Source organism: Sceloporus occidentalis, unplaced genomic scaffold (genome assembly GCF_023333645.1).
Source record: "Sceloporus occidentalis isolate IW3139 unplaced genomic scaffold, rSceOcc1.0.p SCAF_23, whole genome shotgun sequence".
NCBI lineage: Eukaryota > Metazoa > Chordata > Lepidosauria > Squamata > Phrynosomatidae > Sceloporus > Sceloporus occidentalis.
In genome coordinates this window covers 11,490,580-11,516,867 of record NW_028317003.1, presented here as the reverse complement: position 1 = coordinate 11,516,867, position 26,288 = coordinate 11,490,580, and the positions used below count along the sequence as shown (strand labels likewise).

General features: G+C 38.3%; 1 protein-coding gene across 8 annotated transcripts in view; it reads left to right on the top strand.

Annotated features, from left to right (window-relative positions):
* Nucleotides 1-25,021, top strand: part of LOC149300801 (beta-chimaerin) — a 64,559-nt gene extending 39,538 nt beyond the window's left edge. For 3 of the 8 annotated variants that reach the window (XM_089484726.1, XM_089484727.1, XM_089484725.1), the window contains 6 exons: nt 8,182-8,266; nt 14,227-14,400; nt 17,342-17,419; nt 21,225-21,362; nt 22,521-22,626; nt 24,850-25,021. In XM_089484726.1, coding sequence (XP_089340852.1) covers nt 8,182-8,266; nt 14,227-14,400; nt 17,342-17,419; nt 21,225-21,362; nt 22,521-22,626; nt 24,850-25,021 — 753 coding nt within the window. The remainder of the gene's footprint in view (nt 1-8,181; nt 8,267-14,226; nt 14,401-17,341; nt 17,420-21,224; nt 21,363-22,520; nt 22,627-24,849) is intronic. The other 5 variants (XM_089484731.1, XM_089484728.1, XM_089484729.1 and 2 more) reach the window with 4 other exon arrangements.
* The last annotated feature ends 1,267 nt before the right edge of the window (nt 25,022-26,288 follow it).

Here is a 26,288-nt window from a genome sequence, read left to right as displayed (position 1 = left end):
CATTCTTGAAGGGGCGGCACTTCGCCGCCCCAAGCCCCCTTTTTTTTTTTTAAAGCGAAAGAGAGAGAAAGGGGCGCCGCTGTCAGTACCCGCTCGGCGCCCCTCGCTCTCTCCTCTGCGGCGAGTCTCCCTGTTCGGTCTCGGTGCTGGCTTGTAATGCTGAGTGCCAGAAGATTTCCTGCGCTCAGCATTACAAGCCGGCACCGAGACCGAACAGGGAGACTTGCCGCAGGACTGCTGAAAGGCAAGTACAAGAAGGGGGGGGGGAGGAAGGGTAGATAAGGGGGGGGCGGCAGGGACGGAGGGAGAGGAAGGGTAGATAAGGGGGGGCGGCATTTTAAAATTCGCCCCAGGCGGCATTTTGCCTTGGGCCGGCCCTGTTCGTAATGAATAGTGAAGTGAGGGAGTTGAAACCACAACTCCCCCGTTAGTGAATAGAAGCTTTTGACTTCAATGTGCATTACAAAGTGACATCAGTGAGAAGTCCACTCAACTTATGCATTATGCATTATGCAGGGCCATTTCAGTCCTTCTTGCTGCAGAAACGTGCAAGCGCTGGCCCCTCAAAAATAATGGTGACGAGGGGGAAGAGAATAAACCCTATTAACATTGCTCCCAGATTTTTCAAAGAATACTGGCTATTAGTTAAACAAAAGTAGGTTGTGAAAGACAACATTTCACATCCAACGTTACAACTACAGCCATGTTGTAAGCCTGAGCCTCTGGAGTGCGAGTAGTTTTCACTTTCATATAATAAGGATAATGTTCAGAGCCAATGCCGCTGTCTTTTTTCCAGCATAATATCGCTGAATAAACAAGGCTGCCCTAGTTTCCGTATTTCCATGGCATTAAACGTTCCCAGTGGACAATCGGCATTTGTGGTTAATATAGAAAAACTTTGCTGGTTTGCTATTGCCAGTTGCTCTTAAAAGTATATCACAAAAACCGGCAGCGTCGTGTTCTGTAGTGTTGTGAAAAGAAACAGTAATAGACCATTATCTCAAAATACATATTCTATACAATTATATGACAACATGCATTAGCAATTTGAATATTTTGGAAACTTGGGAGACTTTTCGCAATTTTAAAAAACTTTGGGTCCAATGAAATTCAGTTTGAAATCCGATTCAGATCTTGAACAAACCTCTGTCATTTTGCAGTTGGCATATGCCGTCCCCTGGAGTTGGTGTCGGTAGCTCTTTTGGATGGAATGGTCCTGTCTGCACTACAGCACAATTCATTATTATTGTAATAATAGCGCTTTCCAGGCATTTTACCAGAATTCCTTTTTTTTTATATTTATGTATACTAAACCTTTTCTATTCTTTTGGGTATTAAATGTAAAATTTGATTTAAAACTGTACTTGGTTTAAAATGTAGCCTTTTGCAAGGCCACGGGAATAACATTTAGAAATAATGCTTTAAAGGTAGAGCTCATCGAAAGTTGATCTTGGTTACTTGAGCAGTTATATAGCACCATGGTAGGAATTCATGTACACTTCCATTTAATGGATAATATATATATATATATAAAATATATATATATAATATGTAGTTTAATTGTATTTTTAGTTTTGTTTTTTTTCATGTTCCCATGTTGCTTCATATAGCATTATTATAGGCACTGTTTAGATTCCTTTAATTGGGATTTTCGGTTCTGTGTTACATTGTGGATGGACCAATTTTTATGGGGTTTATACATACAGAGGTAAATGTGAGAGGCCTCTAGATCACTAAACAAAATAATACTTGACTTTATTTTTAGGAACATGCAGAAAATGTTCTTACTCTTTAATTTCCTGTAATTTTTTCAGTGGAAAATTACTGGTCATGTATGTTTTTTCTCTTTTCATGAAATGTTATCAAGCTACTCCTGCATAATGTGTAAATATTATAATTAGGCACACAAAGACATCTTTGATCACTGTGCACTTTTTCATGAGTATGTGTAAAATGTATTAGAAACAATAAGAAACATTTATAGTTCACAGAATTTTAACCTAAACTGATTATAGTTTCAGGTATGATTCAGACAGCAATATAAGTTCCTCTGTTTTTAATCTTCTGCCATTAATAGTGAGACCCAGATCATCAGAGATGGAAGGGATGTGGAGCATTAATGCAACAATTAATCCATACTCTGTAAGTGACACTGCCAAGGTTTTATTGTATGCGGTGTGCATTATGCCCGTTAATGTCTCTGAACACAGATAACTTGCACCTGATACACCAATGCAATATCTTTCTTTGGCTACCGTGTCACTTAAGCAGTAAAGATGACTGTTCCACTACTTTGCTGCAGTGTTTATCAGAGGTTATGGAGGCAATAAATAAAGGGGAATTTGTACACTACTCTAGTCTTTTGGGGTTTTTTCGTATGAGTAATATGCTGACTGCTTGACAGTAGCGATCTAAGGCAGCTCATTTCCACTATATACAGCTTACCTCATTTCAAGCTGCCCGCGCCTTGCATAGGACTCCAGAGTCACTTGGGGTTTCTCATAGCTGAAGGCAGAGAGAACAGACATAGTGTGATGTTCCAACACATTCGAAGAGCTTACAAGGGTGTAGAAACAAGCTGTCATTTGGTCGTGAACAGCAAATGCTTTGTGACTCGGATGATACAGTTTCTTTATCCATACAAGTGTACACTATGGTCATGCAAAATGCAGAGATGCACGCATGAAATATGTATTGCAATGGGTTTTCTTAGTTTAAATATTAATAGTGACATTTGTGCATGTGTCCCGCTGCTCTTGTATTGTATGTGCAATACATATTTTCAGTGTATACTTTGTAGCAGTTGGACTTTATAACTCCTTTTTGATATAACACATGTGATATGTTACATATTTACATGTTGTTAACATTTTACATGCCAGTGTTCTGTGCTAAGTATCATCATTGAACATGTTATTAAGCATTCCTGATTCACATCAACCAGTGGGTTTTGTGGGGCTACATTTATAACCTCATAATAAATGCTTTAACTGGATACATTGGCAGAGATAGAAAGCCACTGGTTTTAAAAGTTATTTTTACTTTTTTTTCCCATGAGTCTGCACTTGCGTGTTCTACGTTCTAAAAACCAGGTATCTTTGCAGGCATGGGCACTGTTTTGTGCAGAAAAGAACACTGAGACTATTTTGATCTTGAGGTATTCCATAAGTGGTTTTAAATGCCAACCAGAAGATTCTTGTAGGTAAAACTTACCCGGACCACAAATTCCAGCTTGGGGCAACTTAGATTGAAACCAATGAGTAAAAACATGGGAGTACAGGAGATACCTGTGTGGTTTTGTTACCAATATGCAATGGGAACTAGGGGTCTGTAGTGTAGAACCCCTGACTATCATCGCCGGTCCTCCTGAGAGCCTTGCTGGGAACATCAGGTCTGGGGTGGCTGTTCTCCTTTTCAGGATCAATTTTTACAGATGCCTTTTAGCATAGTGTTATATCTCTCTTCCCACACAATAAAGCAGACAACTGCCAGTACCCAATGAAGCAGACAATGGAGATTGGGACGTGGCATTTATCCTCTGTAGAGCAAAAGAAAGATCAATACAAAGATATAACAAAATAGACAAAATACAATATGCCTAATTCCCGTGTTTACAAGTGTATTTAAAGATAAAGTGAAAAGGAATAAAAATGTGATATACTTCCCTAATGACCGCAGCAGCCCAAAAGGCACTCTTCCTCAGGTTGCAAATGTACAGATAAGCAAATAGTTGGGGCGCAGGTACATGTAAGGGAAGAAAATAAATATATAGTGTAAAAAAGAATAAGTACTGAAAAAATAAGTGTAGTTGTGGTTGCACTCACAAACGGATAAGATGCTTCAGGCCCTTCAAATTGTGTTGAAAAATATCTTTAATAAGTCTTCATACAGAATCTAAAAAATAAAACTGAACATGGTGCAGTATCCTCAATAAAACAGTTGTTACTATTCAGAATGCACTCACAGTTCGTCGAGTGCATATAAAAGCGATGGGTTAAAGTCCGCCAAAAAACTCGATCAAAGGGGGGGTGTCCCGTGTGATCCTTCTGACACGTTTCGCCGTATGGGCTTGCTCAAGAGAAAGGTTTTGGTCTATTGGCGGACTTTAACCCATCGCTTTTATAGTGCATGGACGAACTGTGAGTGCATGTTTCTTTATTACAAAATCATATGGCTATATTTAGACAGGTCAGCCCTAAAAATTAGAATCATTATAATCATGTATTTTTTACCTTTATATTTTTACTGTTTAATGTTTTCAAGTGAAAACTCTAAAAACAAAAGGACATACTAAAAACAAATGGGCCTCTCTTGGTCTGGCAAAAGTACAAGTATTTGCTATACGTAAACTCAGACATGTGGGCATACTAATTAAGATAAGCGTAAAGCAACAAAACTAACATTTAGTGTTAAAACGACTTAGAAACATATTTTTTTCTTAGTGGATTAATGAGACACATATAAATATTAAGAATTAGTTTAAATAGCTTAATACTCTTAACATTATGTTTTATACTGATTCTTATTTACCATCCCCTCTATTACAGTAAAACAACCCATCTGTCTAAACGCTGAATAGATGTTATTGTACTGAGCCAAACTTGGTAAATTAGAATCGACAAAAATCTTTTGACTCATGTAATTCTTCTGGGAAAAGAGGTCGGAAGTCTGTAAAAGTATGTGCGTTAGCAAGACTGAGACCCTGGGAAAATATGCAGTTTTCAGTTCTGCAGAATGTAAGTTGGCTCTCTCTCATTCCAAGAGAAAACAGTTTTTCCTTCTTAAAGCACTTGAAAGGAGAAAGACTGTAAATAAATGTAATAACAAAGGTCTGTTAAGGTGCTTTCTAGATTTGGACCACACATACAATATTTATTTGAATTTTAACCCCCTTGATGAGCAGTAGGAGATTTATGCATGTTGTTTTTATGTTTGTTAGTGTGTATTTCAAGTACATATGTTTCCCTCTGTATACTACCCAAGAGTTTCTATTTAGGACCTGCACCTTCTTTTCTTCTCTGATGTCTTTGTTTTATAGGAGCCCAGAATGTTTGCTTTGTGTGTGTATGAGATGGCCCTCCCTGTCGGGCGATCTCATACACTCTGATCGGTGACGGAGGGACGCACAGCTCTCTGTGTGAGATCAGCTACCAGGGAGTTCAGTGTTAAACAAGGCAGCGTCTCCCTAAGAAGAAACCTCAAATATTTTTTTTAATGACATCTTCATGAAGACCCCTAAAGAATAACTAGTCTGGAAAGTCTAGAAAGTAAAAAAAAAAAAGATGATATTAATAATGAAAAAAAAGTTTTAAAAAATGTAACCAAAAGCATAAAAAAAAAATATTCGTTTTTATTTTAATTGTCCAAAAAAATAAAAAAAAACAGATGCTGCTTCCCCAAAAAATGAGAAATAAGACAAATTGATCTCTTCCCAGAAGCTGCACATGCCACTAGGGTATGGCAGTCTTGGAAAGAGTTAAACTAAATTATCCATCCTCGGCTGTTTCAGATATTGCCAAACAATAATTTACCCATATATGCAAGTAGCAAACTATATAAGATTACACTATACTAGCTATTTATCAGGAGGAATATTATATATAATTAATATTTTATTAATCCTGATAATGAAACTGGTATTCAGTTATATGAACTGAACATTTTGGAAAAATGTGGAAAACATTATATAATGAATACATATTTTTCTGGGAAGAGCTGTAATTCCACTAAACCCAAATAAAGGGCATAAGTGAAAAGTGGTGGATGAAAGAAATGTGTGTTCCGTGTGTCAGTTTTTAGCCTTCAGCATCTTGTGACTTGCATTACTTGTTTAATTTTCTGTGGAAAATAAGCAGTAACAGTTTTCTTGTGACCACAACTGATGTACATTTCTGTGCAACATACAGAAAATGTCAAACATTACATGAATTCTTGTTTGGAGATAGATTTCCATTCTACCATAAGAACATTCCGTGCAAGAAAAATCGTTTCTTTTGCTAAGGTGTGTTTGATGGTGGAGAGGTCACCGGTATATGATTTACATACACCAGTTCTAGACCAGCTTACTCGAACCCTATGGCTGTTGGTCTCTTGTTTGACCTTGCCATGAAAGTGGCACTGAAGGGCCTCTTCTCCAGGAAGGCTGCAAATCAGCTCCTGATCAACCCGCGGCAATCTTACCCGCTCCCACCAGACATCTTGTGGGTTTAACTATGCATGAAACTACATTTTAATTGATTAACCTGCTGGCTTCCTCTAGTAGAGATGAGAAATCCACAAGTTGTTCTTAGACTGATCTGGATCTTCTTTAAACAGCCCATGGAGACGGTTGCCCAATGTGGCTGCCTACTACGGCTGCCTACTACCATGCTGAGAAATGCTGTGGGGGTGAAATCAAATTGTGAGATCAGATCGCTGGCATGCTGTTAAAAATCAGGGATTGTGTCATCACAAGTGCCCCTCTTCTGAAAATCCTGTTCCATTCAATGCAAAAGCTACAAATAGGGATAAAGCTCACCTCATTAACTAGTTACATGTGGAAGGTGTTGGGGCATTCAGCACTACTAGGAATCATAAACAAGAATTCAGCGCATACACGGCCAATAAAAGCATAAAAATTGGGGATTCTATCACTCTTTATAGCCACTTGTTGCTTAGCCGGCACAACTTAGAAGTACCCCAAGGTTGGCAAGTCCTATCTAATCTTTCATGGCTATATTGGTTCCAAGGAGCTGAATCAGTTGGACTGCTTTGCATTTTACCACAAAAGATACTCTCAAGCAATTAAAAACCTTCTCTGGGCACCATTAATGAGGCATCCGTGTGGCAGGACGGGCTGCTCAACCCTAAGGTCAGAACCTGCAAATGTGCACAAAAAATATACAGAATAGGGGAGCGGACAACCTAAAAAGCATAAAAGACATTCAGATTCCCACTGATTCCTGCTAGAATAATATTGACCAATAAGCACAGAATTCAGTGCATACCCAGCAAATACCATTCAAATATCTACTAGGAATCATCTTTCTAACACTGCATTTAGTTGAAAAATTATTCATCAAAATTCAGCAGAATAACTGAAACAGCAGCACTTTGGATATTTGTTGCCAAAGTGAAAGCGATCTCACAATTGTAAAATCTAATATAATGTCTACGTTAATTATTCACATTCCTTTTTCAGTGAATATAAATTATTTACGAGATTTGCTTTTTAGCTTGGCAGTATTAGGTTGCCATGGAATGTCTATAGGTATTTGTAACATACTATATTATTTTTGAAGGGTGTTTTTACCTGGTATGTGCTTTTGGGCGCAAACTGAAGATAGTATGGGACTTAGGGACATTCTGTGATTCCATAGATGGCAGAATCCCACATTATTATTATTGGAATTACTAATATTTTAATTTTTATTAAAAATATATGTAAAGTAATATTTGCTTACAAAGAAAAAATGCAAACGGTCAAACACCCGTGACATAGAGATATCACTCGCTGTTTCAGAACATAAAGGATACCTGGATATTGAATCTGATATTGACATTAATTGACAAATGTCACCCAATGAGGATGGTTCATAGAGATGTTTCAGAGATGAAAACTAAGAGAAAAGATTGGTTGTAACAATGGATAAGTGATCTTGTGTCAATATTTTCAAAAGTCAACATATCTGGTTTTCTTAGTCTGTCAGTTATAGTCTTGTCATATGGATAGAATCTATGTATTGTAAGAAGCGCTGCGTAAGTTGTTGGCGCTATATAAAAAACAATATAATTATAATAATAATAAATTCCAACACATATGTCTGTTATTGAGAAGACCATTTAAAGTGCTACGTCTCATGTGTAAATAATTGCTTAATTTTTACAAAACAAACAAAATTAACCTCAACTGCATATTGCTAAAGGCTTCTAATGCCATTTATAGATATCACTATGCCACAAGCATGATATTAGGGCATACCATGCACTTGCAATACTTTTGTGCATCACCCCCACTTTTTTTACATACCATACGTGCCTTGTCCCCCTTTTTCCTAGCACCCAGTCCCTTCTTTCAGCGGTCCTGGAAATATTGCCTAAGACTACCAATGATGATTTTGTTTCCCAGTGAAATTTCTTGTTCAATTCCTTGCTTTCTTTTAAACCATCTGTGTTCTGATGTCTGAACTTTTTATTTTCTAGGTTCACACATTCAGGGGTCCACACTGGTGTGAGTACTGTGCAAACTTCATGTGGGGTCTTATTGCACAGGGAGTCAGATGCTCAGGTACAGTATATTTATCTCAACCCCTCGTCAAACACCCTTAATAATATAATGGTGTAAAGAGACCTTTATACAAATGCAGCTACATCCATTCCACAAATGTCAGGGGGTCTCTCTGCACCCCTTGACCTGTTCAGTTGGTGGGGTAGGGGGATCTATGCCTTCATCAGGACAATGATTTACTGTCATGAATCCCTAGTGATGTGTGACCTGAAAGGGATCCTTACCCACAACCCCAGTGCTTTTCCCATTGTTGATAATGTATCCAGGATGGTTTACCTATTGTCAGTTGATCACCCTTATTTGAACTCTGCATATGAGAGAAAATAACTAGATAATCTGTTTTTGCAGACAGGGAATTTGGTTCATTCAAAGGACATATCCTGATAAAATGAGCAATGCTTAACATTCCGGAATTTATTACAAATTTATCTTTTTTTATAGGTTTTATATATTGTGTATGTGAGTCTGTATATTCTGTAGCAGATAACAGAAAAGCATCACATTTATAAAGTACATTTAGTTGTATTTACCTGATAATACTAAAGACAAGGAGTTAAAGGGCACACTTTAGCATCAGTAGTCATGTGTATACTTAGCTACATCGTTGACCACTAAATAGAAATTATCATTCCAGCTTTCAACTACTGTTAATTTATGCTGATGATTGCCTTAAATTTGAGGTGCTTTACAGACATCGGATAAATGAATGCTTTTAAGTAGCAGGACAGTGTATTAAGGGCATTGAACCTACTTGGTTCCCAATTTAAATGTGCCTCCAGGCTGTCCTTGGTAAATCACTTATGTGAATTGGGTTTCGTCACATAATTATTTTGTAGCCTACGGTTACCTTATTCTGTGAGACAATATAATTAATTACATTTAATTAGATTGGTTTCTTTGCTTTCCACTCTCAACAAAATAGCTTAGCTGATTATAAATAGAATGCTTACACACTTAAATGTGTTTTTATGTGTGTGCTGTGTGATGATGGGAGAGGGAGAGAGCGTGCTTGTGTATGTGTAAGTGTATGGTGTTGGAGAGTGTGTGTAAGTGTATGTTATTAATGTAAGCGTGTGTTACTGTATGATAGTAGTGTGCATGTAAGTGTATGGTGTTGGCATGTCAGTATATGCTGTTGGCAAGTGAGTGGATGTGTTCATGTATGGAGTTAGCATAAGTGTGCAAATGCTTCTAGATTGTGTGTATGTTAGTGTATGGAGTTAGCATGAGTGTATGTGTTAGTATTTGGTATCAGCATGTATGTATGGGTGGTAGCGTGGGTGGGTCAGGTTAAGGTGTTTAAATGTTAGAAGTGTGCCTAGGGTAAGTGGTGCAAGAGAGAGGAGGCAATATTTGTGTGTATGTGTTATAGTGAGGAATGAGTTTTCATATAAGTATCTGAGTGTGTTTTATTTACTGCACCTTGGTGCCACTAACCATAGCCTTCCCAATGTTAGCGTCAGAGGCTCCTAAACAGTTTGCCAAAACCATGAAAGTGGATCACAGGCAGCATGTTAATACTTCCTTCTTGGTCTAATCGGCTGATTCCAATGTAATGCTAACACAATGAAGAAAAATGTTCATGAAATTCACTGGCAGTGCCAGATGGTGGATATCCGTGATGGAGAATATACATGGAATATAAAAATGGAACGTTAAAAATAATATCTATATGAGTGATCTGTGGTTTTGGGTGCTGGTTTCAATTATGGGTCTACCCTTGGACGAGAGTAGAGAGAAAGCGGGTGTGATAGAAAAATTAAAATACTTAAAGAGATGTAACAAAGTACAGAGGGAAAGTTGATTTCAAATGAAGAGAAATGTTAAAACAAAACAAAGCCAGATCGGCTTTCCATATTAAATTAAAAAAAAAAAAGGATTATAGTAGCTCCGGCCAGTGGCATCAGCACGCATCTACCGTTTAGATCAGTTTTCCAGCAATCTGATGGCCGCATAGTGATGGGAGCAGCGTGAGGGGTGAAAGCTCCGCCCCCTCGCACTCACCTTTCACCCCTCACGCTGCTCCCATCACCAGGCGGCCATCGCACACGGCCGCTGGGTGCTGGTGCCGCCGGCCGGCGCTACTTTAATACTTTAAATATTATAGTAGCGCCGGCTGGCGGCATCAGCACCCAGCAGCCGTTTAGATTAGATTTCCGGCAGCCTGGGGGGCAATTGCCCCCCAGCCCAGCACGCCCCTGAATACAGATATTCACATATTCCATATTTATTGCTACTTACTGGCCTGGGACAAATGATTTGTATCAAAGTAATCTTGTTATTTCTGTTTTTTTAATATTACTTTGTAACCAAACTATAATTACCATAAAGCTGGCATTTTTTTAGCCTGATATCACATTTACAACATGTCTGAAACCTACAATGTAATAAATTTTTAACATTACCTTAAAATGTAATTATATTGCCCAAAAAAGTATAATCAAGCATGGAAATGTGTTTAGGAAAACGTATTTGTACCTATTAAAAAAAATGTGGCAGCTTTCCCGTTTTAAACGTTAAATTGATGATGCTTTTACACAAGCACAACATCAAAGCGGATGTGATATTAACTTTCACCATGATTGTATGACTGTTTACGGGCAATGTATCAAAGAAAATATTAAAGGATTTATTTACTCTTGAAGATTCTATAAATGGGAAAGATTCATTCAAGTGGAGTTTATAAAAATAGATGTTCTTGTGTTGCGTTTCAGTTAAAAAAGGGCAAATAATTGCATTTTAAATGCATTATGTTTCAGTATACTGCTAAAAGGAATAGTTGCATTCTGATACCCCCAACATTTCAGGTGTCTAAACGGGGCCAATGGGCACAGCCTTGGGCACCCGTATTACACCTTGTGAGGCAGTGAAGTCAAACATTAGAATACGGCGCGTTATTGTGGTGCTCTGCTTCACCACATTGTGAGTTTACAACGTGGGATCTACAATGCACCCGAAAAATGTTTTCATGTGGACTGTAGACACTGCCAACCAATGCTTGTGACCTCCAGCTGCCGCCTTTGTGACAGCGCTGACTTTCATAGTTCGTATTCTTTCCTTCATTTTTTTAGTTCTGGGTTAATGTAATCAAAATCCTTTGTGTTTACTGCCTCAAAAGATGTCATTACCTGTGTAACAGCAAACTATGTGGTTTCGTTAGCCTTTACCAACCCCTCATAAAGCAGTGAAATGAAACTCGGGACAACCACACAGATTATTATCTCATCTTTCTATTTGTATAAAGTGCCCTGAGAGAATAGTTTTATCATCTTTATTATGTATGTCAGGCAGAGCTGCTTTGTTCATTACTTCAAAATTATCCAAGCCTTTTGTTCTCCCAGACAGTAGTATCCAGACATCTAAGTCAATGTATACATTTCTCAGACTTACTATGTACAGAGGAAACTGATGGTTGGTTTCATTAGCAGTTGTGTTTGATGTGCATGATTGTTATTTATTAGAGATGTATGTTTTTAAGCTGTAACTTCATTGTAAGAATCAAGCATGGGAACTTGCCAGCCAGCATTAGCCCGTGGATCTCTCCCTCCCTTGGGAGTAACAGGCAGGGTAAGTCACACATAGGGGTAGCTTGACGTAGAGATATATAAAATAAGTTGGGAGATTGGGTAGAGCCTGGGTGGGGAGCGGATGTGACTGGAGAGCAGGATGACCATATCTATCTTCTGTTTTATTATTATAAATTACAAAGGGTTTGTGTGTTGCAGCTCTGGAGATGCAGCCTCACCAACAAACATGCATTCTTTACCTGTAAAAAGGAAAAAATAAATAAAGCTACTGCTATTTTCCTTTCAGAAGAAGCTGGCACTTCAGAGCTGCAACCCACCACCTCTTCTGCATTCTGAGTTTCATACCAGATCTAGTGGCAGGAAAACACTTCTGCTTTATGCAGATGTACACTGGGGTCTTATTAGACACCCTGCAACTCTAACACAGGCTCGTGCTGGAGCTGACCAGGGGTAAATATAATGTGCATTTTTATGGCAAACTGGACATGTGGGCGCCAAGGAGCTTGAGGGGCAGGAAAATAGCGCAAGTGCATGGGGGTCTGGTGAATCCTTTCATGTAAAGGGGACATTCCGCTATCATATGTCTTAATGTGTATAGAGCGGCTGGAGTGTCCCTTTAATATTTAATGGCTCCCAGGCTTATACTTCTGAGTTACTGTATATGAGATCTTGTTTTGTTTAGTGAAAAGAACTGAAGGTATCTGGGCTTTTGACTCCTCTGAATATTAAAGCTCGGATAACTCGTTTCTAGCTGTAATGTCATCTTGTCTATTAAAACAAGCATCCGCTGCAGCCGTCTAACCCACTCACACTGCTGGAAACCTCCTAATAAAGTCAATGGGAAATTCCATGTCGGATAGACTGCTTAAGGGGTCACACATTTGGCCCTTTGTCTTCAGTTTATGTTCAAGTCTGGCAATAACTAAACAGAAATTGTACAGAAATATCTCAATGACTCAGACACTACGGCTATTTTCTGAATCAACAGACAGACTGGAATATGTTTTGAAACTAAATAATTTTTTCATTATATGGTTCAAAAATGGAGCACGGCTCAGTGGACATGTCTATTAAAACTATAAGTGTTTGTCATGTATTACTGTTCATCGGAGGAGCTGAAGCCTTTTAAGGGCATTTTAAGCCTGAACAGTTATCAGAAACATATAAAATGGGACTTCATTTATAGAAGCCCAAATGGTAAATTGACCACAGTAATAGGGTGTTAGCACAAAGCATATTACGAGATGTTTAACATGGGGCAGAGTAACTTCCCTACCATCGCTACTTACTAAATCCATGTTTTTCATTTTAATTCTAGAAGACATTTGTTTTGGGATTTCTACAGAACATACCCAGATTTCACATGTATAAATATAGTGTATCTCCAAATGTCTGTTCTGTTATGAAGGAAACTGAGGGGCCTGAATAATATGGAAATTAGTTTTATTTATTAAAAGACCCCACTCATAATCTCACTAGCCAGCCTCGTCCAACATACACGGTAGTCATATAGATGGAGCATAGAAAAACATTTAGTCACGGAAGGAATTCTGGTTTAAATATATTGTAGCAGGGATTTCATGTGAACCTGCCTGGAAATTCACCAATCAAAGAAAAGCAATAGCTTAACAAACCCCAAACCCTTTAACGGGACGGATTTGTTTTTACCCGGCATCAATGTTTGCTCGCCCAAGTCCTGTCATTCTGTAAAACAAGTAGTGTCAAGCAAGCTAATGTGCAATCAAGCTTAAAAGAGTCGAGCCAGATAGGGTAGGATAGAGGAGGTTCTGTTAGAATGACTCTAAAGGCGCAGCCATATAAAAAAACAAAAAACGCCATCATCTGTATAAATGCGACACTTTTAAACAATCAGACATATCTTCAAACATGGAAATCATTTTACCTAGACTATATACCTGTTCATTGGAGATGAAACAGATATTGAAATAGAATAGGAGCTATAGACTCTACTTATATAGGGGAGGGTTCATTTTTGTAGTGATTTTACCTATACATTAAAAGTCTTAGTTTATCATGAGCTGGATAGACTCAAAACTGTGAGATTTGATACAGTTTCTGTAAAGGGAAGGTGCCAATGTGTATCACTGCCTGGTACCAAACCTTGTCTGACAAGCAGCCTCATTCACTATTCATTATTGTTTCAGCTGTGAATGACATAAAATGTATTGTAATTTGTACCGGCACCATAATATACCATGCTTTCTTAGTTATGGTACCCAATTTAAGGAACCAAATAGCGCATTCTGTCTTCCATATACTTAGCTTCTATTATTCTTCCCTGAACAGCAGTATAAAGAATATTCCCATTATGGTTTTAATGTGTTTTATATATTTTAACATTATATGTTTGCCAGTTGTATGGAAGCCCATGTGTGCTTTGTCTATTAACTGCGTTGATTTGTTGTTTTGCAGATTGTGGGCTTAACGTACACAAACAGTGCTCTAAATACGTACCCAGTGACTGCCAACCAGACCTCAAGCGTATAAAGAAGGTGTACAGCTGTGACCTTACAACCTTAGTGAAGGCACACAATATTCCTCGGCCAATGGTGGTGGACATGTGCATCCGAGAGATTGAAGGAAGAGGTATGGAGGAAAAGAAATTCTTGTGATAATTATATGTTGACATATGTTTGTATTATTAACCGCTTAGATACACAACATATTTTGGTTGGGCATTCACAGCCATAGCATGGTTAGTTACTGCATCCTAGGGCAGTCCCTGATCTAAACACAAATTAAACAGTTATTCCATAAATGCTGACAAAAGCAAAATTAAATTTTATTTAAGTTTTGAGGCTATTTTGAATGAAAAAAGATAAGTGATTTCTCCTCTACCAAGCTTATGTACTTAAGTCATAAGAACATGTACACCCAGTGCGTATTTTTTTTTTTCTGTATCAGACGAGAAAGCTGTATTTGTCACCCACCCCAGTTCATAAACATCTGTGAACAAGATATGGGAAGGGCTAACGAAAGTGTCCTAAGCTGGAGCGCTTTCATTCAATTTTCAGCAACAAAAAAAAGAGTATTTGTTTGATTTGTATTAAAAAATATTTTCCAGCTGTATCCAGCATAGATCACAACTGAAAATCATATCTTATAGTGTTTTCAGGAGTAATCTAAGGACACTAGCAAGGCTGCACACCAGAAAACAGAGGGGCTAATGAAGGGTTAAACTAGATACTTATTATGGGGTAATAATATAAACATCTCGTAATCTAAGGTATAACCTAGAGAGCAAAGCAAACTTGAGATGCTCAACCAAGAATGGATGGCCACTTCATACCCTGTCCTACCATATCCTTGCTTGGGAGCATCTCAAGTTTTATCTCTCTTGTGCCATTACATATGAATCTGATGTCTGCCCACAAAGGTGTAACAATCCGACGAGAGACGGGTCCCGTTTGCAGAATGGTGGGATATCAGGACGGGTAGTAGCAGGAGGAATAGTGGGACAACAGCAGGAAAGTTCCAATACCATAAACAGGTCACAGTCCAAGGTCGAGGCAGGCAGCAAACAGGCAAAGTCCAAAAAGCAATCCAAAATCAATCCAGATTAGTCAATCAGAGAGTAGTCAGGAACAAAGCAGGTTTAAATTTGGTGCCAAACAGCTGCGGCCAATAATCACCAATCAGATAAAAAGCGGGAGGACCCGCCCCCTAGCGTGACGTACGCAGTTGCTGGGTATGGGATTCCTGGCCGCCATGACGGCTTGCACGTGTGCGCACCTCCAGCACACAGAGGACGGCAGAAGAACCTCTCCAGGACCCCCGCCGCAGACCCCCGGCAGGAGAGACAGACGCCAGGACGGCCGAGAACGGTGAAGAGGGCGATCCCCGGCGGCGAGCATCGCTGGAGGACCCGACACCGGGCACCATCGAGGACACCCTCACCCGAGTGAGCGGGACGCGAGATGGCCGGACGGCAGCAGCGGAGCCCCCTGGACAAACCCGCCGGCGAAAGGTGACAGGGGGCAGTCAAGAATAAAAATGCGAGGCAAATTCCCCCTGCACGATGGAAACAACAACCCCAGATGTACAATTCGGCCTTCATTGGCCTTGCTGAAGTTGTGAGGTATTATTCCAGAAAACATGTGGAGTAAGACTCAAGGGAGTAACTAGAAGCCAAGCCTCCTCTACCCCGACTTCACCAAGCAGCATGTCCCACAGTGCCAGCTTTGCCACCAGTTTGTCAGTGCCAACCTTTTCCCTAAACAGATTCTCTGTTCTATCTTTTTCCCCAGCTTGCCTTAGGTGTCTTTGTCCCCAAACACCTTGCACCTTGGATCAGACAGCGTGCAGGAAGAGAGTGTGGCAGAGTATCTGATCGGAAGATACTAACTGCAGGGGTCACCCACTAACAGCTAACAGGGACGGTCGCCAGGTTTGCCTGGGCCCCCTAGAGTGGTGGGCTCGGCCGACCATGATTGTCTTTTATATTATGTTTGGGTTTCATATATTGCCTCAGCTGTGAATGGGCAAGGATGAATGCAGATCACGTGATTTTCTAGTGAAAATCTAGAACAAAAATGAACTTTTTTCAGTAAAAACATGGTTTAGAATTTTAAAAAACCTTTAGTAAAAATACACTGGACTGTACTTGTAACAACCTCATTCACTATAATGATAATCTTGGACATATAAAAAAACAAAAAGTTGCACAAAGATTATTTACCAAAATAAATAGGTTGCAGTAAAAATGTGCTTTGGCTAGCAGTGCTCTACCAAGTAAACAACAAGTTGTTATCCTCATTTCAAAGATACACTATTTTATGGTTTCCGCTTGATATGTGTGGTAAATTAGCTACAGGTTGAGATAAAAGATCTCAGGGTAGTCATTCTTCTATTTAATGGGGTCATTTTGAGGGGAAACTTATTAAGGTTCCAGATCCTGATGAGCTTTATTGATATTGATTGATCCCAATGCATCGAAAACTCGAGCACCACAGGTTTCCTCAAAGTCAAACTATTGTGTCGAGTCCCCAATGACACCAATGAGGACTCAACTAATAAACGTTGTGGACTCTCAGAATTGCTAACAAACTCTAAATCCATAAACATCCTCACTTGCTGTGGCTTACCTCTAGGTTTTAACTATGCTAAACACATAGAGTTGAAGACTAGATCTATATGGGGAAGTGGAAGATCTTTCCCCCAGCAATGACCATGATTATATGACGGGTTACCGCTAAAGTGTGACAGTCAGAAATTTATGAACAGAAATGATACATAATAATTGTATACACATACTGTATGAATTCCCACTAAGCAATTAACAGTACGAAATAGCCCTGGCTGTTCTTCTTCAAGTATGTACGGACCAGCCTGAAAGAAGAGTATAATGTTTGTGATACATAGCAGTACTAATCCCTAGTATTTAGAATTGTATAGATTCATTCATTCAATTATTGATCCGTATTATAGATACCTACAAACTGTATCTAAATTGTTTTTTGCGCGGGGCTTTGATGTTCTTTAAAATGTCAAATGTTTCCATGACAGTGCATTCATCTTGGTCTTTCAGGTCTGAAATCAGAAGGTCTCTACAGAGTCTCAGGATTTACAGAGCATATTGAAGATGTAAAAATGGCCTTTGATCGAGGTGTGTTTCCTGTGCAAAGATCCTTTCTAAATAACATTGACTAACAAAAAGTGATTTGTATTACCGTAGTTATTTGTATAGGTTTTATGCAGGAGACATGAGGTCTAGAATGTAAAATACTGAACATATTAACATACATTAGAAACATACTGCACACTTTAGTACATTGAAGACACACAAGTCTAAAAACTCTAAATTATTTATTTTATTAAGTCTCACAGGTCACATATCATATTTTGATAATGTCCGACATCATTTGTAAATGGTACCTTTTGCTTAGATCTCCTCCCAGGCAGGGGTGTGCTAATAAAGGGTTAAACTGAACACTTATCATGGGACACTTAATTATAAAAATTATGTATTGAAAAGTGCTGTAGTTCTATAAAATAAAATTCCCATATGTATGTATGTTATTCTTACTTCTATTCTTTCCACAATTTCTGCTTCAGGACATGCCTCGCCTTCTTTCTTTAAATATTAACCTATAATTATCTATACTTGGTCACGTTAATTCTTCTAATGCTCATTTTTCAAACAAAAGTAACTATATTTAAAGCCAAGGCATGCTTCTTTGTGCTGTGTCAGTTGCCTTCTTCATTTGACAGGGTAGACATTCTTGTTCTTCAACTTTTACAGTGAATCTATGGTTTTTAAATAGGATTTGCTCTAAAGGTTAACCCATTAACGACAATTTGTCAGTGGTAGCTATCAGATATTACAATTCAGTCTTTGTAGCCAAGTTTCTTTGCAGGGGTTATTATAAAAGACAAAAGAGGAGGTTTTCCTAAGAAATATGATCAGTATCTGCTACTTACAGTTAAAACTTTTTTTTTAACATAATGTGTTTGGATGAACATTATTTATATAAATATATATATATATTATGACATAAATAGTAGATTACAATATTTAAATCAGTTTCTAGAATAACAAATAACCTTCCATAAAATAGAGCGAGCATTGATTTACATCAGTTGACCTCTGTCATGTCGTCATGATAGAATTTTGGGCCACTTTTTTCATGATGGTTAGGAACGTCATGAAGGTTTCAAGGAGATAAAATACATTCTTTTATATGCCTTTTTTTATTACAACTATCAATAGGTCAGGAAGTTACATAAAAAGTCTCGGTAAAGCCCTACCCACATTCCCCTACAACAAAATTGTCATTCATTCGCAATGTCAAATGTTGGGAGGTATGTAAAAATAATGAGCCTGAAAGAGGTGGACATTAAGCAAGTGCTTAGATTTTCTTAAGCAGAATCTGGCCCTGATAACAAGAAATACATTTGCAAAAGATTCCATCTCTTAACGAGAACCAAATTGATAATTAAAAACATGCCGAGCTCTGTATCTTTTTTTTTATTTAAACTAAGAACACCAGAGGCTTCTCAGCTGGAGCCAAATTCATTACCATTGATGAAAATGTAATCAATCCTGGTTGTAGCATTAAAATATTTATGGGGATGCTTGTTTGGAAAATGGTTTTGAATTTCGCAAGGAGACTGGCCCTTTTGTGAAGTAAATCCCTTAAACTGGCAGATATCCTAAACAGCACAGACATGCAAAAATAATAATAAAAAAACCATAAATGGCAGAACAAGAAAATACCAGTACAAAAGAAAAGTATGACAAAGTATATAAGTATTGTGAAAGTTAACAATAACTTCACGATATCCAGGCAGGAAACATATACAGAACTAATTAGTCATGCGAAGCAATATGTAAAAAAAAAAAAACTATACAAGCTAATAGAAATTGTTAATGGAGTGTCAGCAGTCGTGGGCTATGATACAAGGAGGAAAATCTAGACCATATGCTTAGCAGTTCTCCATTTAACATGTAATTACACGTATGGCCACAGAGGAATACAGAGCGGCACAACGCCAGTCCTGGAGGGCTGCAGACTGGCCAGAATTTTGACATATTCCGGCAAAAGCACAGGCGTCTCAATGAAAAATTCATTAGACTACTTGTTTTCAGGCAGATTTCCTGGTCTGTTTGTGGACCTCCAGGACTAGAGTTGTGCAACCATGTTCTACAGTAGAGTGTAGCCTCAATTACAATAAGCATTTCCTCCAATGTTGGATTCTTTTTGGACCTTTATACTACTTGGATATGTGTCTGGAGGGACTGACACCGCTCTAATGGCCTACTGTGACCATTTTAGAGAAATCTCAATAGCCAATGCATTCCAGCACGTAATTCTCCTGTATTTCATGTCTAGCAGGGGGATTATTTTACATATAGTTGGGTTTTTACGGTATGCCTGTATAGAGCAACATACATAGAGAAATCCTTTTATTAATCTAATCATTCGTCATATGATTAATACAATTTTGAGTTGGCCCCTGGCTTCAATAGACTCAATACAATGATGAAGAATTAGCAGTGTTTTTCTCCACATTTAAAGCAGGTGCAGTGTGTATTAGTTCATTCTCCAGACTGGTACACATCTAGAAGGTTTTCCCTTGTTGACAGAACCAATTCATCAAGAAGTTAAAATCATCAAACAAAGACCCGTTCAAGGGCTTTATAGGTGCAGCTGGTGTTTTTGTTACCAAAATAATTTTATTTTTGCGGAGGGTGTATAAACGCATTGTTAATAAAACTACTCTCCGTACTGTTTACATTTCCTTAAGAGCAGTTTGAAAGCAAAATCTCATACTTTAACCAGTGTCAGACTATTTTAATAAGTTCAGAAGAGACAGAGGCACTGTCACTGTGCCATAGACCTACAGCCGATTAGTAGGAGTGTTGGAAAGGAGGGTGGCTATGAGCTAAAGCAAGTATTTATTTAGCTGCCAACATTTCAAGAACTAGTAAACATAAAAGTGCATGTTACTTTGAGTCCATGGAGTGAAGAATATACACTCATAGAGAAGATGTAGCAAGATAGAGGCTGTAGTAAGTCCACAGGTTGAATATATCCTAGAGACAAGAGGAGGTACTGGAAAGAAACTTTCCACATTGAAATTATGACTTATTTTAGTTCCCCACAAAAAAAAAAAAAACTTGCATCCCTCTGCATCTGCTATACCTCTACATAGATTTTCCACCAATATCAGATATAAGTGTGTTCCCTACTAAACCACATAATGTGCTAAACAGTTCTCTTAAGAAGATCGCAGAATGGACACAGCACAACCAAGAGCTGATGAAAGTTTTTTTTGGTGTTTTTTTTTAATCGTCCACATTCCTAAACTAGGGTTTAGCAAGTTCTTGTAGCATGAGAGTGAAGTGATGAGTGCTAATCCTAGAATCTCAGGTATTCCCTTTCTCCGTACTTACCCTGTAGAGAAAAGTAAATAAACTCAGTCCCATCAAAACACTAATTAAATAAGCTCATAATATTCACCAGGGTATGCAGAGTCAGGACAGCTATGGCGCTATAAATAAAGTCTTAAATTAATCAGGGAGCAGGGAGGCATATCATAAAAATATTTAACAGGAGTACTCACCCAAAAGCCCGAAGGCAATATGCTTACAATCTTCTCAGTTGAGCTTTAGGATAGTTTCCCTGATCGCTTTCCTCTTGCTGGGTTCCTTATGGATCTTTACCTACCCTTGCTGAGGTTGGATTAGCGATATGGTGTAGTCGGCAGAAAAATCGTATTGTCTCACTTGTGTTTCATAAACTTATGTGGGGGAACGCCGCCTCTACCATCACACTTTGTTGTCTTAAATTGACCATGTTTAATTTTTAGTAATTTTTTATATTTTGGAACATTTAACATGGACAAGATTCCTAGTAACTCATGAGTATTAGCTATATAATATTTTTGTCCTTTTGTTTCTGTTGTAGATGGTGACAAAGCCGACATCTCCAGTACTACATACCCAGATATAAACATCATTGCTGGGGCACTGAAGCTATATTTCCGGGACTTGCCCATTCCAGTTATAACTTATGATTCCTATTCCAAGTTTATAGAGGCAGCAAGTAAGTGTTGTGCATCCCTATAATTACATCTAGCGCCACTCATTGTCCAAGCCAGGTACGTTTGGTTTAGCTGTATATCCAGTTCTCCCCATTCCTGCATAAATACCCAATCATTGTATTATTTTATCAATACAGCAATACGCATTTTGTAGGAGGTTTAGTCAACGGTTTTTTTTCTTGTTAAAAAGATATTTCTCAAAACTAGAAACATTACACATCTATTGAAGAGTGTAGTAAACTTTAATAAACTTGCCTCTGAAAAAAAATGGACAAAAATGTCCAAGGAAAAGACGCACAGGTCCCCTTCATTGGGGTATACCAAACTCTTGAACTACAGTTGCTGTTTGCAAGTGTAATATGAAAAAGACTGTAAAGAAGAGCTAATTGATAGTCTGCGCTGCACAATGATTACACATAAAGTGGATGGTAGTAAACTTTCATGAGTGTACCCATTGGCATGCCTGTTGCCCAGAATCACAGCATGTCATTAAAAAAGCACGCTGTGCACATTTGTGGTGTAGGCAGATGTTTGGACCTCTGTGTGACATGTCGTTTTCTCATAAACTAGGTTTATAACGATTTATATGTGTTCCTTGGCACTACATGTGACCTTGTCATGTAATTATGTCTTTGAGGACAGGGAAATAAATGAGTAACATGAACACGCAGCAGTACTGTGCTGTCTGAGACTTTTTATTGTGCCATATATTTCAGACTCGGTGATCTGCCTCCGTGTTGTCATTATCCGCAAACTTTGCAAATTAGGCTCCATGATTTAGTCAATTGCTTTATCAGATTAGTTTGACGAGATCTTTTTGGAGAGAAACCATCCTTCCTTTGATCTGGCAACGTGCACAGATAAACTATACCTCCTGCTCATCTTCAGTGGATTAAATAGACAAGCGGGCCTTTGTTGGCCTTCTAGTGCATTGCTTCCCTTTATTTTTCTGACAGCGACATCATTCTCCATTACAAGGCCTGTCATTGTTCATTTCCTCAATAAATCATACAGGGGAGTTGCAGTTAATAAACACAGCTTGCGGTGTTAGGGTCTACCCTAATGGATTTGAAGTATCTGACAATAGGAGATTGCCGGTGTACGGAGAGATTTGTCCTAATGGAAATTGTCAATAAACCATGTGTTTGTATGTGTTTTAGAAATATCCAATCCAGATGAGAGGTTAGAAGCCATACATGAAGCCCTCATGCTCCTTCCACCAGCTCATTACGAGACACTCAGATTTCTAATGATTCATCTTAAAAAGTAAGTTCATTTTCTGCTTCATTGTCAGAATTCAATGAAGGTCTGTAGAAGTACAGCACTTGAAATGTGTTTACGTGTGCAAAACATCTACAGCTATCTATATCTCTGTACTGGAAAGTTTTATTGATCCTCCGCAATTAGTTAATAATTATATAACACTCCCAAAGAGCGATGTGCAAATAGAACATTTTTCTTACTAAATGATCAAACCTGTCAGCTACACTTAAATGGGGTTTGCTCGTAGTTGACTTAAGGGGAAGGGTTTTTGTGGTAAGTGCACATTGGACACTATGCTCATTCACGCAAAATAAATCATTACATAGGACAAGAAAACCCAGAAATCTAAAGGGTCTTACAACATATGTCTAAAATCATGCCTGATATAGTTTTTTTTCTGTTGAAACATTAGAGAGTCCTGGCTAACCCATGCCAGTGAGAGAATTGGAATGGAAAAGAAGAAGAAAAGTGGAGATAGGGTAGCTGTTATAAAACATGAAACAGAGCAGTTCCCTACGCTCGAGAGAGAAAAATGCCACAAAAAACAAATATTGGTATTAGCACTAAAAACAGTTGGACCCCAAAGCTGGAGACATAAATGTTCAAAATATAAATGTAATACGTATAACTTATATTCAGGTGAAATGTACAATAAAAAGGTGTGTTCTGACTGTCCGGTAGAGATACATGTATATAGTAGACCTAACGCGTTTCGTCACAAGGCTTCCTCAGAAGTAACATGAAAGAAGAACAAGCCGGAGTTAAATAATACTTGCTGACAAAAAAGTTTTCATGCAGAACAAAGTAAACAATGTATGATACAAAATGTGATAAGAAAAATCTACTTGTACTGCTGTTAGTGTAGCCACAGCTATCCTAATGGGTACTGTGAGTTGCCAGAGTCTACCAAATAACTTGGGGTTACTCGCTTGTCTCAGAATTCGTAACGTAAGATTTGTGATCTATTTTGCTGTTTATTACCAAAACTGGATTTGCTGACTTTGATTCAGAGCTCTGACCATTAGGGCAGTTGTCCGTGCATTTATTATAATGGACTCAATCACATCACGGTGAAGATTTTTACCAAACTGGATCTTAGGGGAGTGTATGATTTGATCCGTATCAGAAAGAATGATGCGTGGAAGACTACCTTCTGAACTCTCAGCCCCTTGTTCTGTGCAACGCACGCGCAGTGTTCCTGGAATTTATAAATGACCACTTTTTGTATCTAAACGATATCTTGATACATTCTGGTGATCTAGATACACATTGAAAACATGCCTGTATCGTCCTCCAAGGTATACATCATTACTGCATCTGGCTTTGAAATGTACCCAGTGAAATTATCATCCATTTCTAAATGGCTTCTACCCCGGCTCCTAAACCCATCCAACAGTTCCTGGGTGACCTATGATAGAAAATGTATGAAGAACTTTCTGAGATTGTTGCTCCGCTCACAGACATGACTAGAAAGAATCAATCTTGTGGCATGGGTTTCCCTTTGAATGGGCAAAGAACTCCTCTGGTGTAGGCTCCTGGGTCACAGCAGTCGTGACAACTGTAATATTACACACCAAAAATTGTGCTCCATCTCTGTGCTATGTAAATAACCAAACCAAATAGTCATTGGGAACAGTTACACAACTATAATTTTTTTTTTCATAAAGGTTGAAGGAGATAAGCAATTGCCTTTTTTTGTGTGTTTTTATGTCACATTATGTCACTAACGAAAATGAAGGCCCTGCATTAAGTAAGACCATTGGGCTCATGCTGTCCCACCAATTGGCTGGAACATATGTAAAGGTCAAACATGAAAATAGTTTTTTTTTAACTGCTAGGGAATCAGAGAACAACATGTTTGGGATTGTTACATCAAAGAAAAAACAAACATATATCGCAGAGGGTTTACATTACCTAACCATCTGGGTCCGCCTGCGGACATCAGTAGCTCAGTTATCTTCAGAGCAGATATTTATGATATGTCATCAGTTCTTTAGTAGCCAGGTTGTGTGTAGAAAAAAAATAGTAGGGACAATTAATATTTGAGTCAAACTATATTTAAAGTAAATACATATTATTTAAAAATAAAATTGTTAACCTAGGAAAAATGGGCTGTAACACATGTTGACATAATGGACTTGGTCAATTCAGCTTTACTCAGGCATGCGTGTGTTATTAGTATTAATAATGTTGATTGTCATTTTTTTCTTCTTCTTCTTCTTCTAGGGTTACACAGAATGAGAAGGACAATCTCATGTGTGCCGAAAATCTTGGGATTGTGTTTGGGCCAACACTGATGAGGCCGCCTGAAGAAAACGCACTCACGTCTCTAAATGATATGAGATATCAGAAGCTAATTGTGCAGATTTTAATACAAAATGAAGATGTTTTATTCTAAACAAGTGAAGGATCGCTAACTGCAGCCAGTGCTTTAGATGGCCAGTTTAAAGCAGCAGGGAGTAATAGTGTTTGCTCGGTGGACTCGCTGAAAATGCCAAAAGATTTCAAGCACCATATGTCTTATAGACATATGAATTTGTCTCATCATATAAAGGGAGAAAGACTAAGAAAACGTAGCCAAATCTTATCATATGGAAAAAAAACCCACTTTATTTTTGAATATATATAGTATATTCAAATCTAGGGTAAATTAAGTAATTTTGTCCATACATAGCTATTTTTTACTGTTACCTGCTATGTGGTCCTTGTATATTTTACCTGTACATATTACTGTATGGAAATATTATTGTGTTTCTATTTAGAAGTGATGTTTGAAGGGTTATTGCACATATCCCTACAGGGCAAAGTAAAAATGCCAACATTAACTTATTTGCATAATCCAGTGACTCAAAAATAATAAATTGCTGTTGATTATATTTTTATAGGATTTTCTTGTTGGAGCCCTTTTGTAATCGGTGAGCATTCATCGTCATCATCAGTTTATTTAATGATCTCATATGGCCTCATATTAAAATAAATGGCCACTTGTTTTAGTCATTGTGGAAAGATTCCAGAAGCTCAAATTCTCTTTACTACTGCTGAAAAAAGCACAATGGCACACTCAGTCTCCTTTACAGGAACGGTTGTCACGAGGTAGACATTAGATGGAGAAAAGCAGGCGGAATGTTTAGTAAATCTATTTTATATTACGGCCCGGTGCCGTATAATGCTGATCTGGCACTTTTTTCTCTGATTACTTTGAAGGGTAAGTGGGTGTTGCTTCATTAGGGTCAGACTGTGGATGAAAGCAGCTCTGGCACGCTCTGGCCAGCATCCACTAAATAACATACGTGCTGTCTGGATAAGTGCAGCTGTGCTTCATGTTTTTATACTCTTTCAGAGCGCTGGAGTAGCAGTAAGAGTAAGGATGGGGTGCTATCGGCCATTTGCTCGGTGTGTTAGATGGCCAGCCAGGGCCTGGGCTTCACCTTCTAACCTTTAACCTCTTTTTTGCCCATCTTCCACTCATGGTTTTTTTACTTCCTGCCCACCAATCATATTCAGTTTTTTATTGACCAGGCTCCAGTAACAGCTATGTTTTGGGGCCCCAGGCATGTAAATAGTCAGCATTAAAAGTATTATGCAGATTTTACCGCTACTCCTCAATATCAATACCACCTTTTACCTTTGTTGTGGAGATAATTTCAATGTCCTATGATTAGATC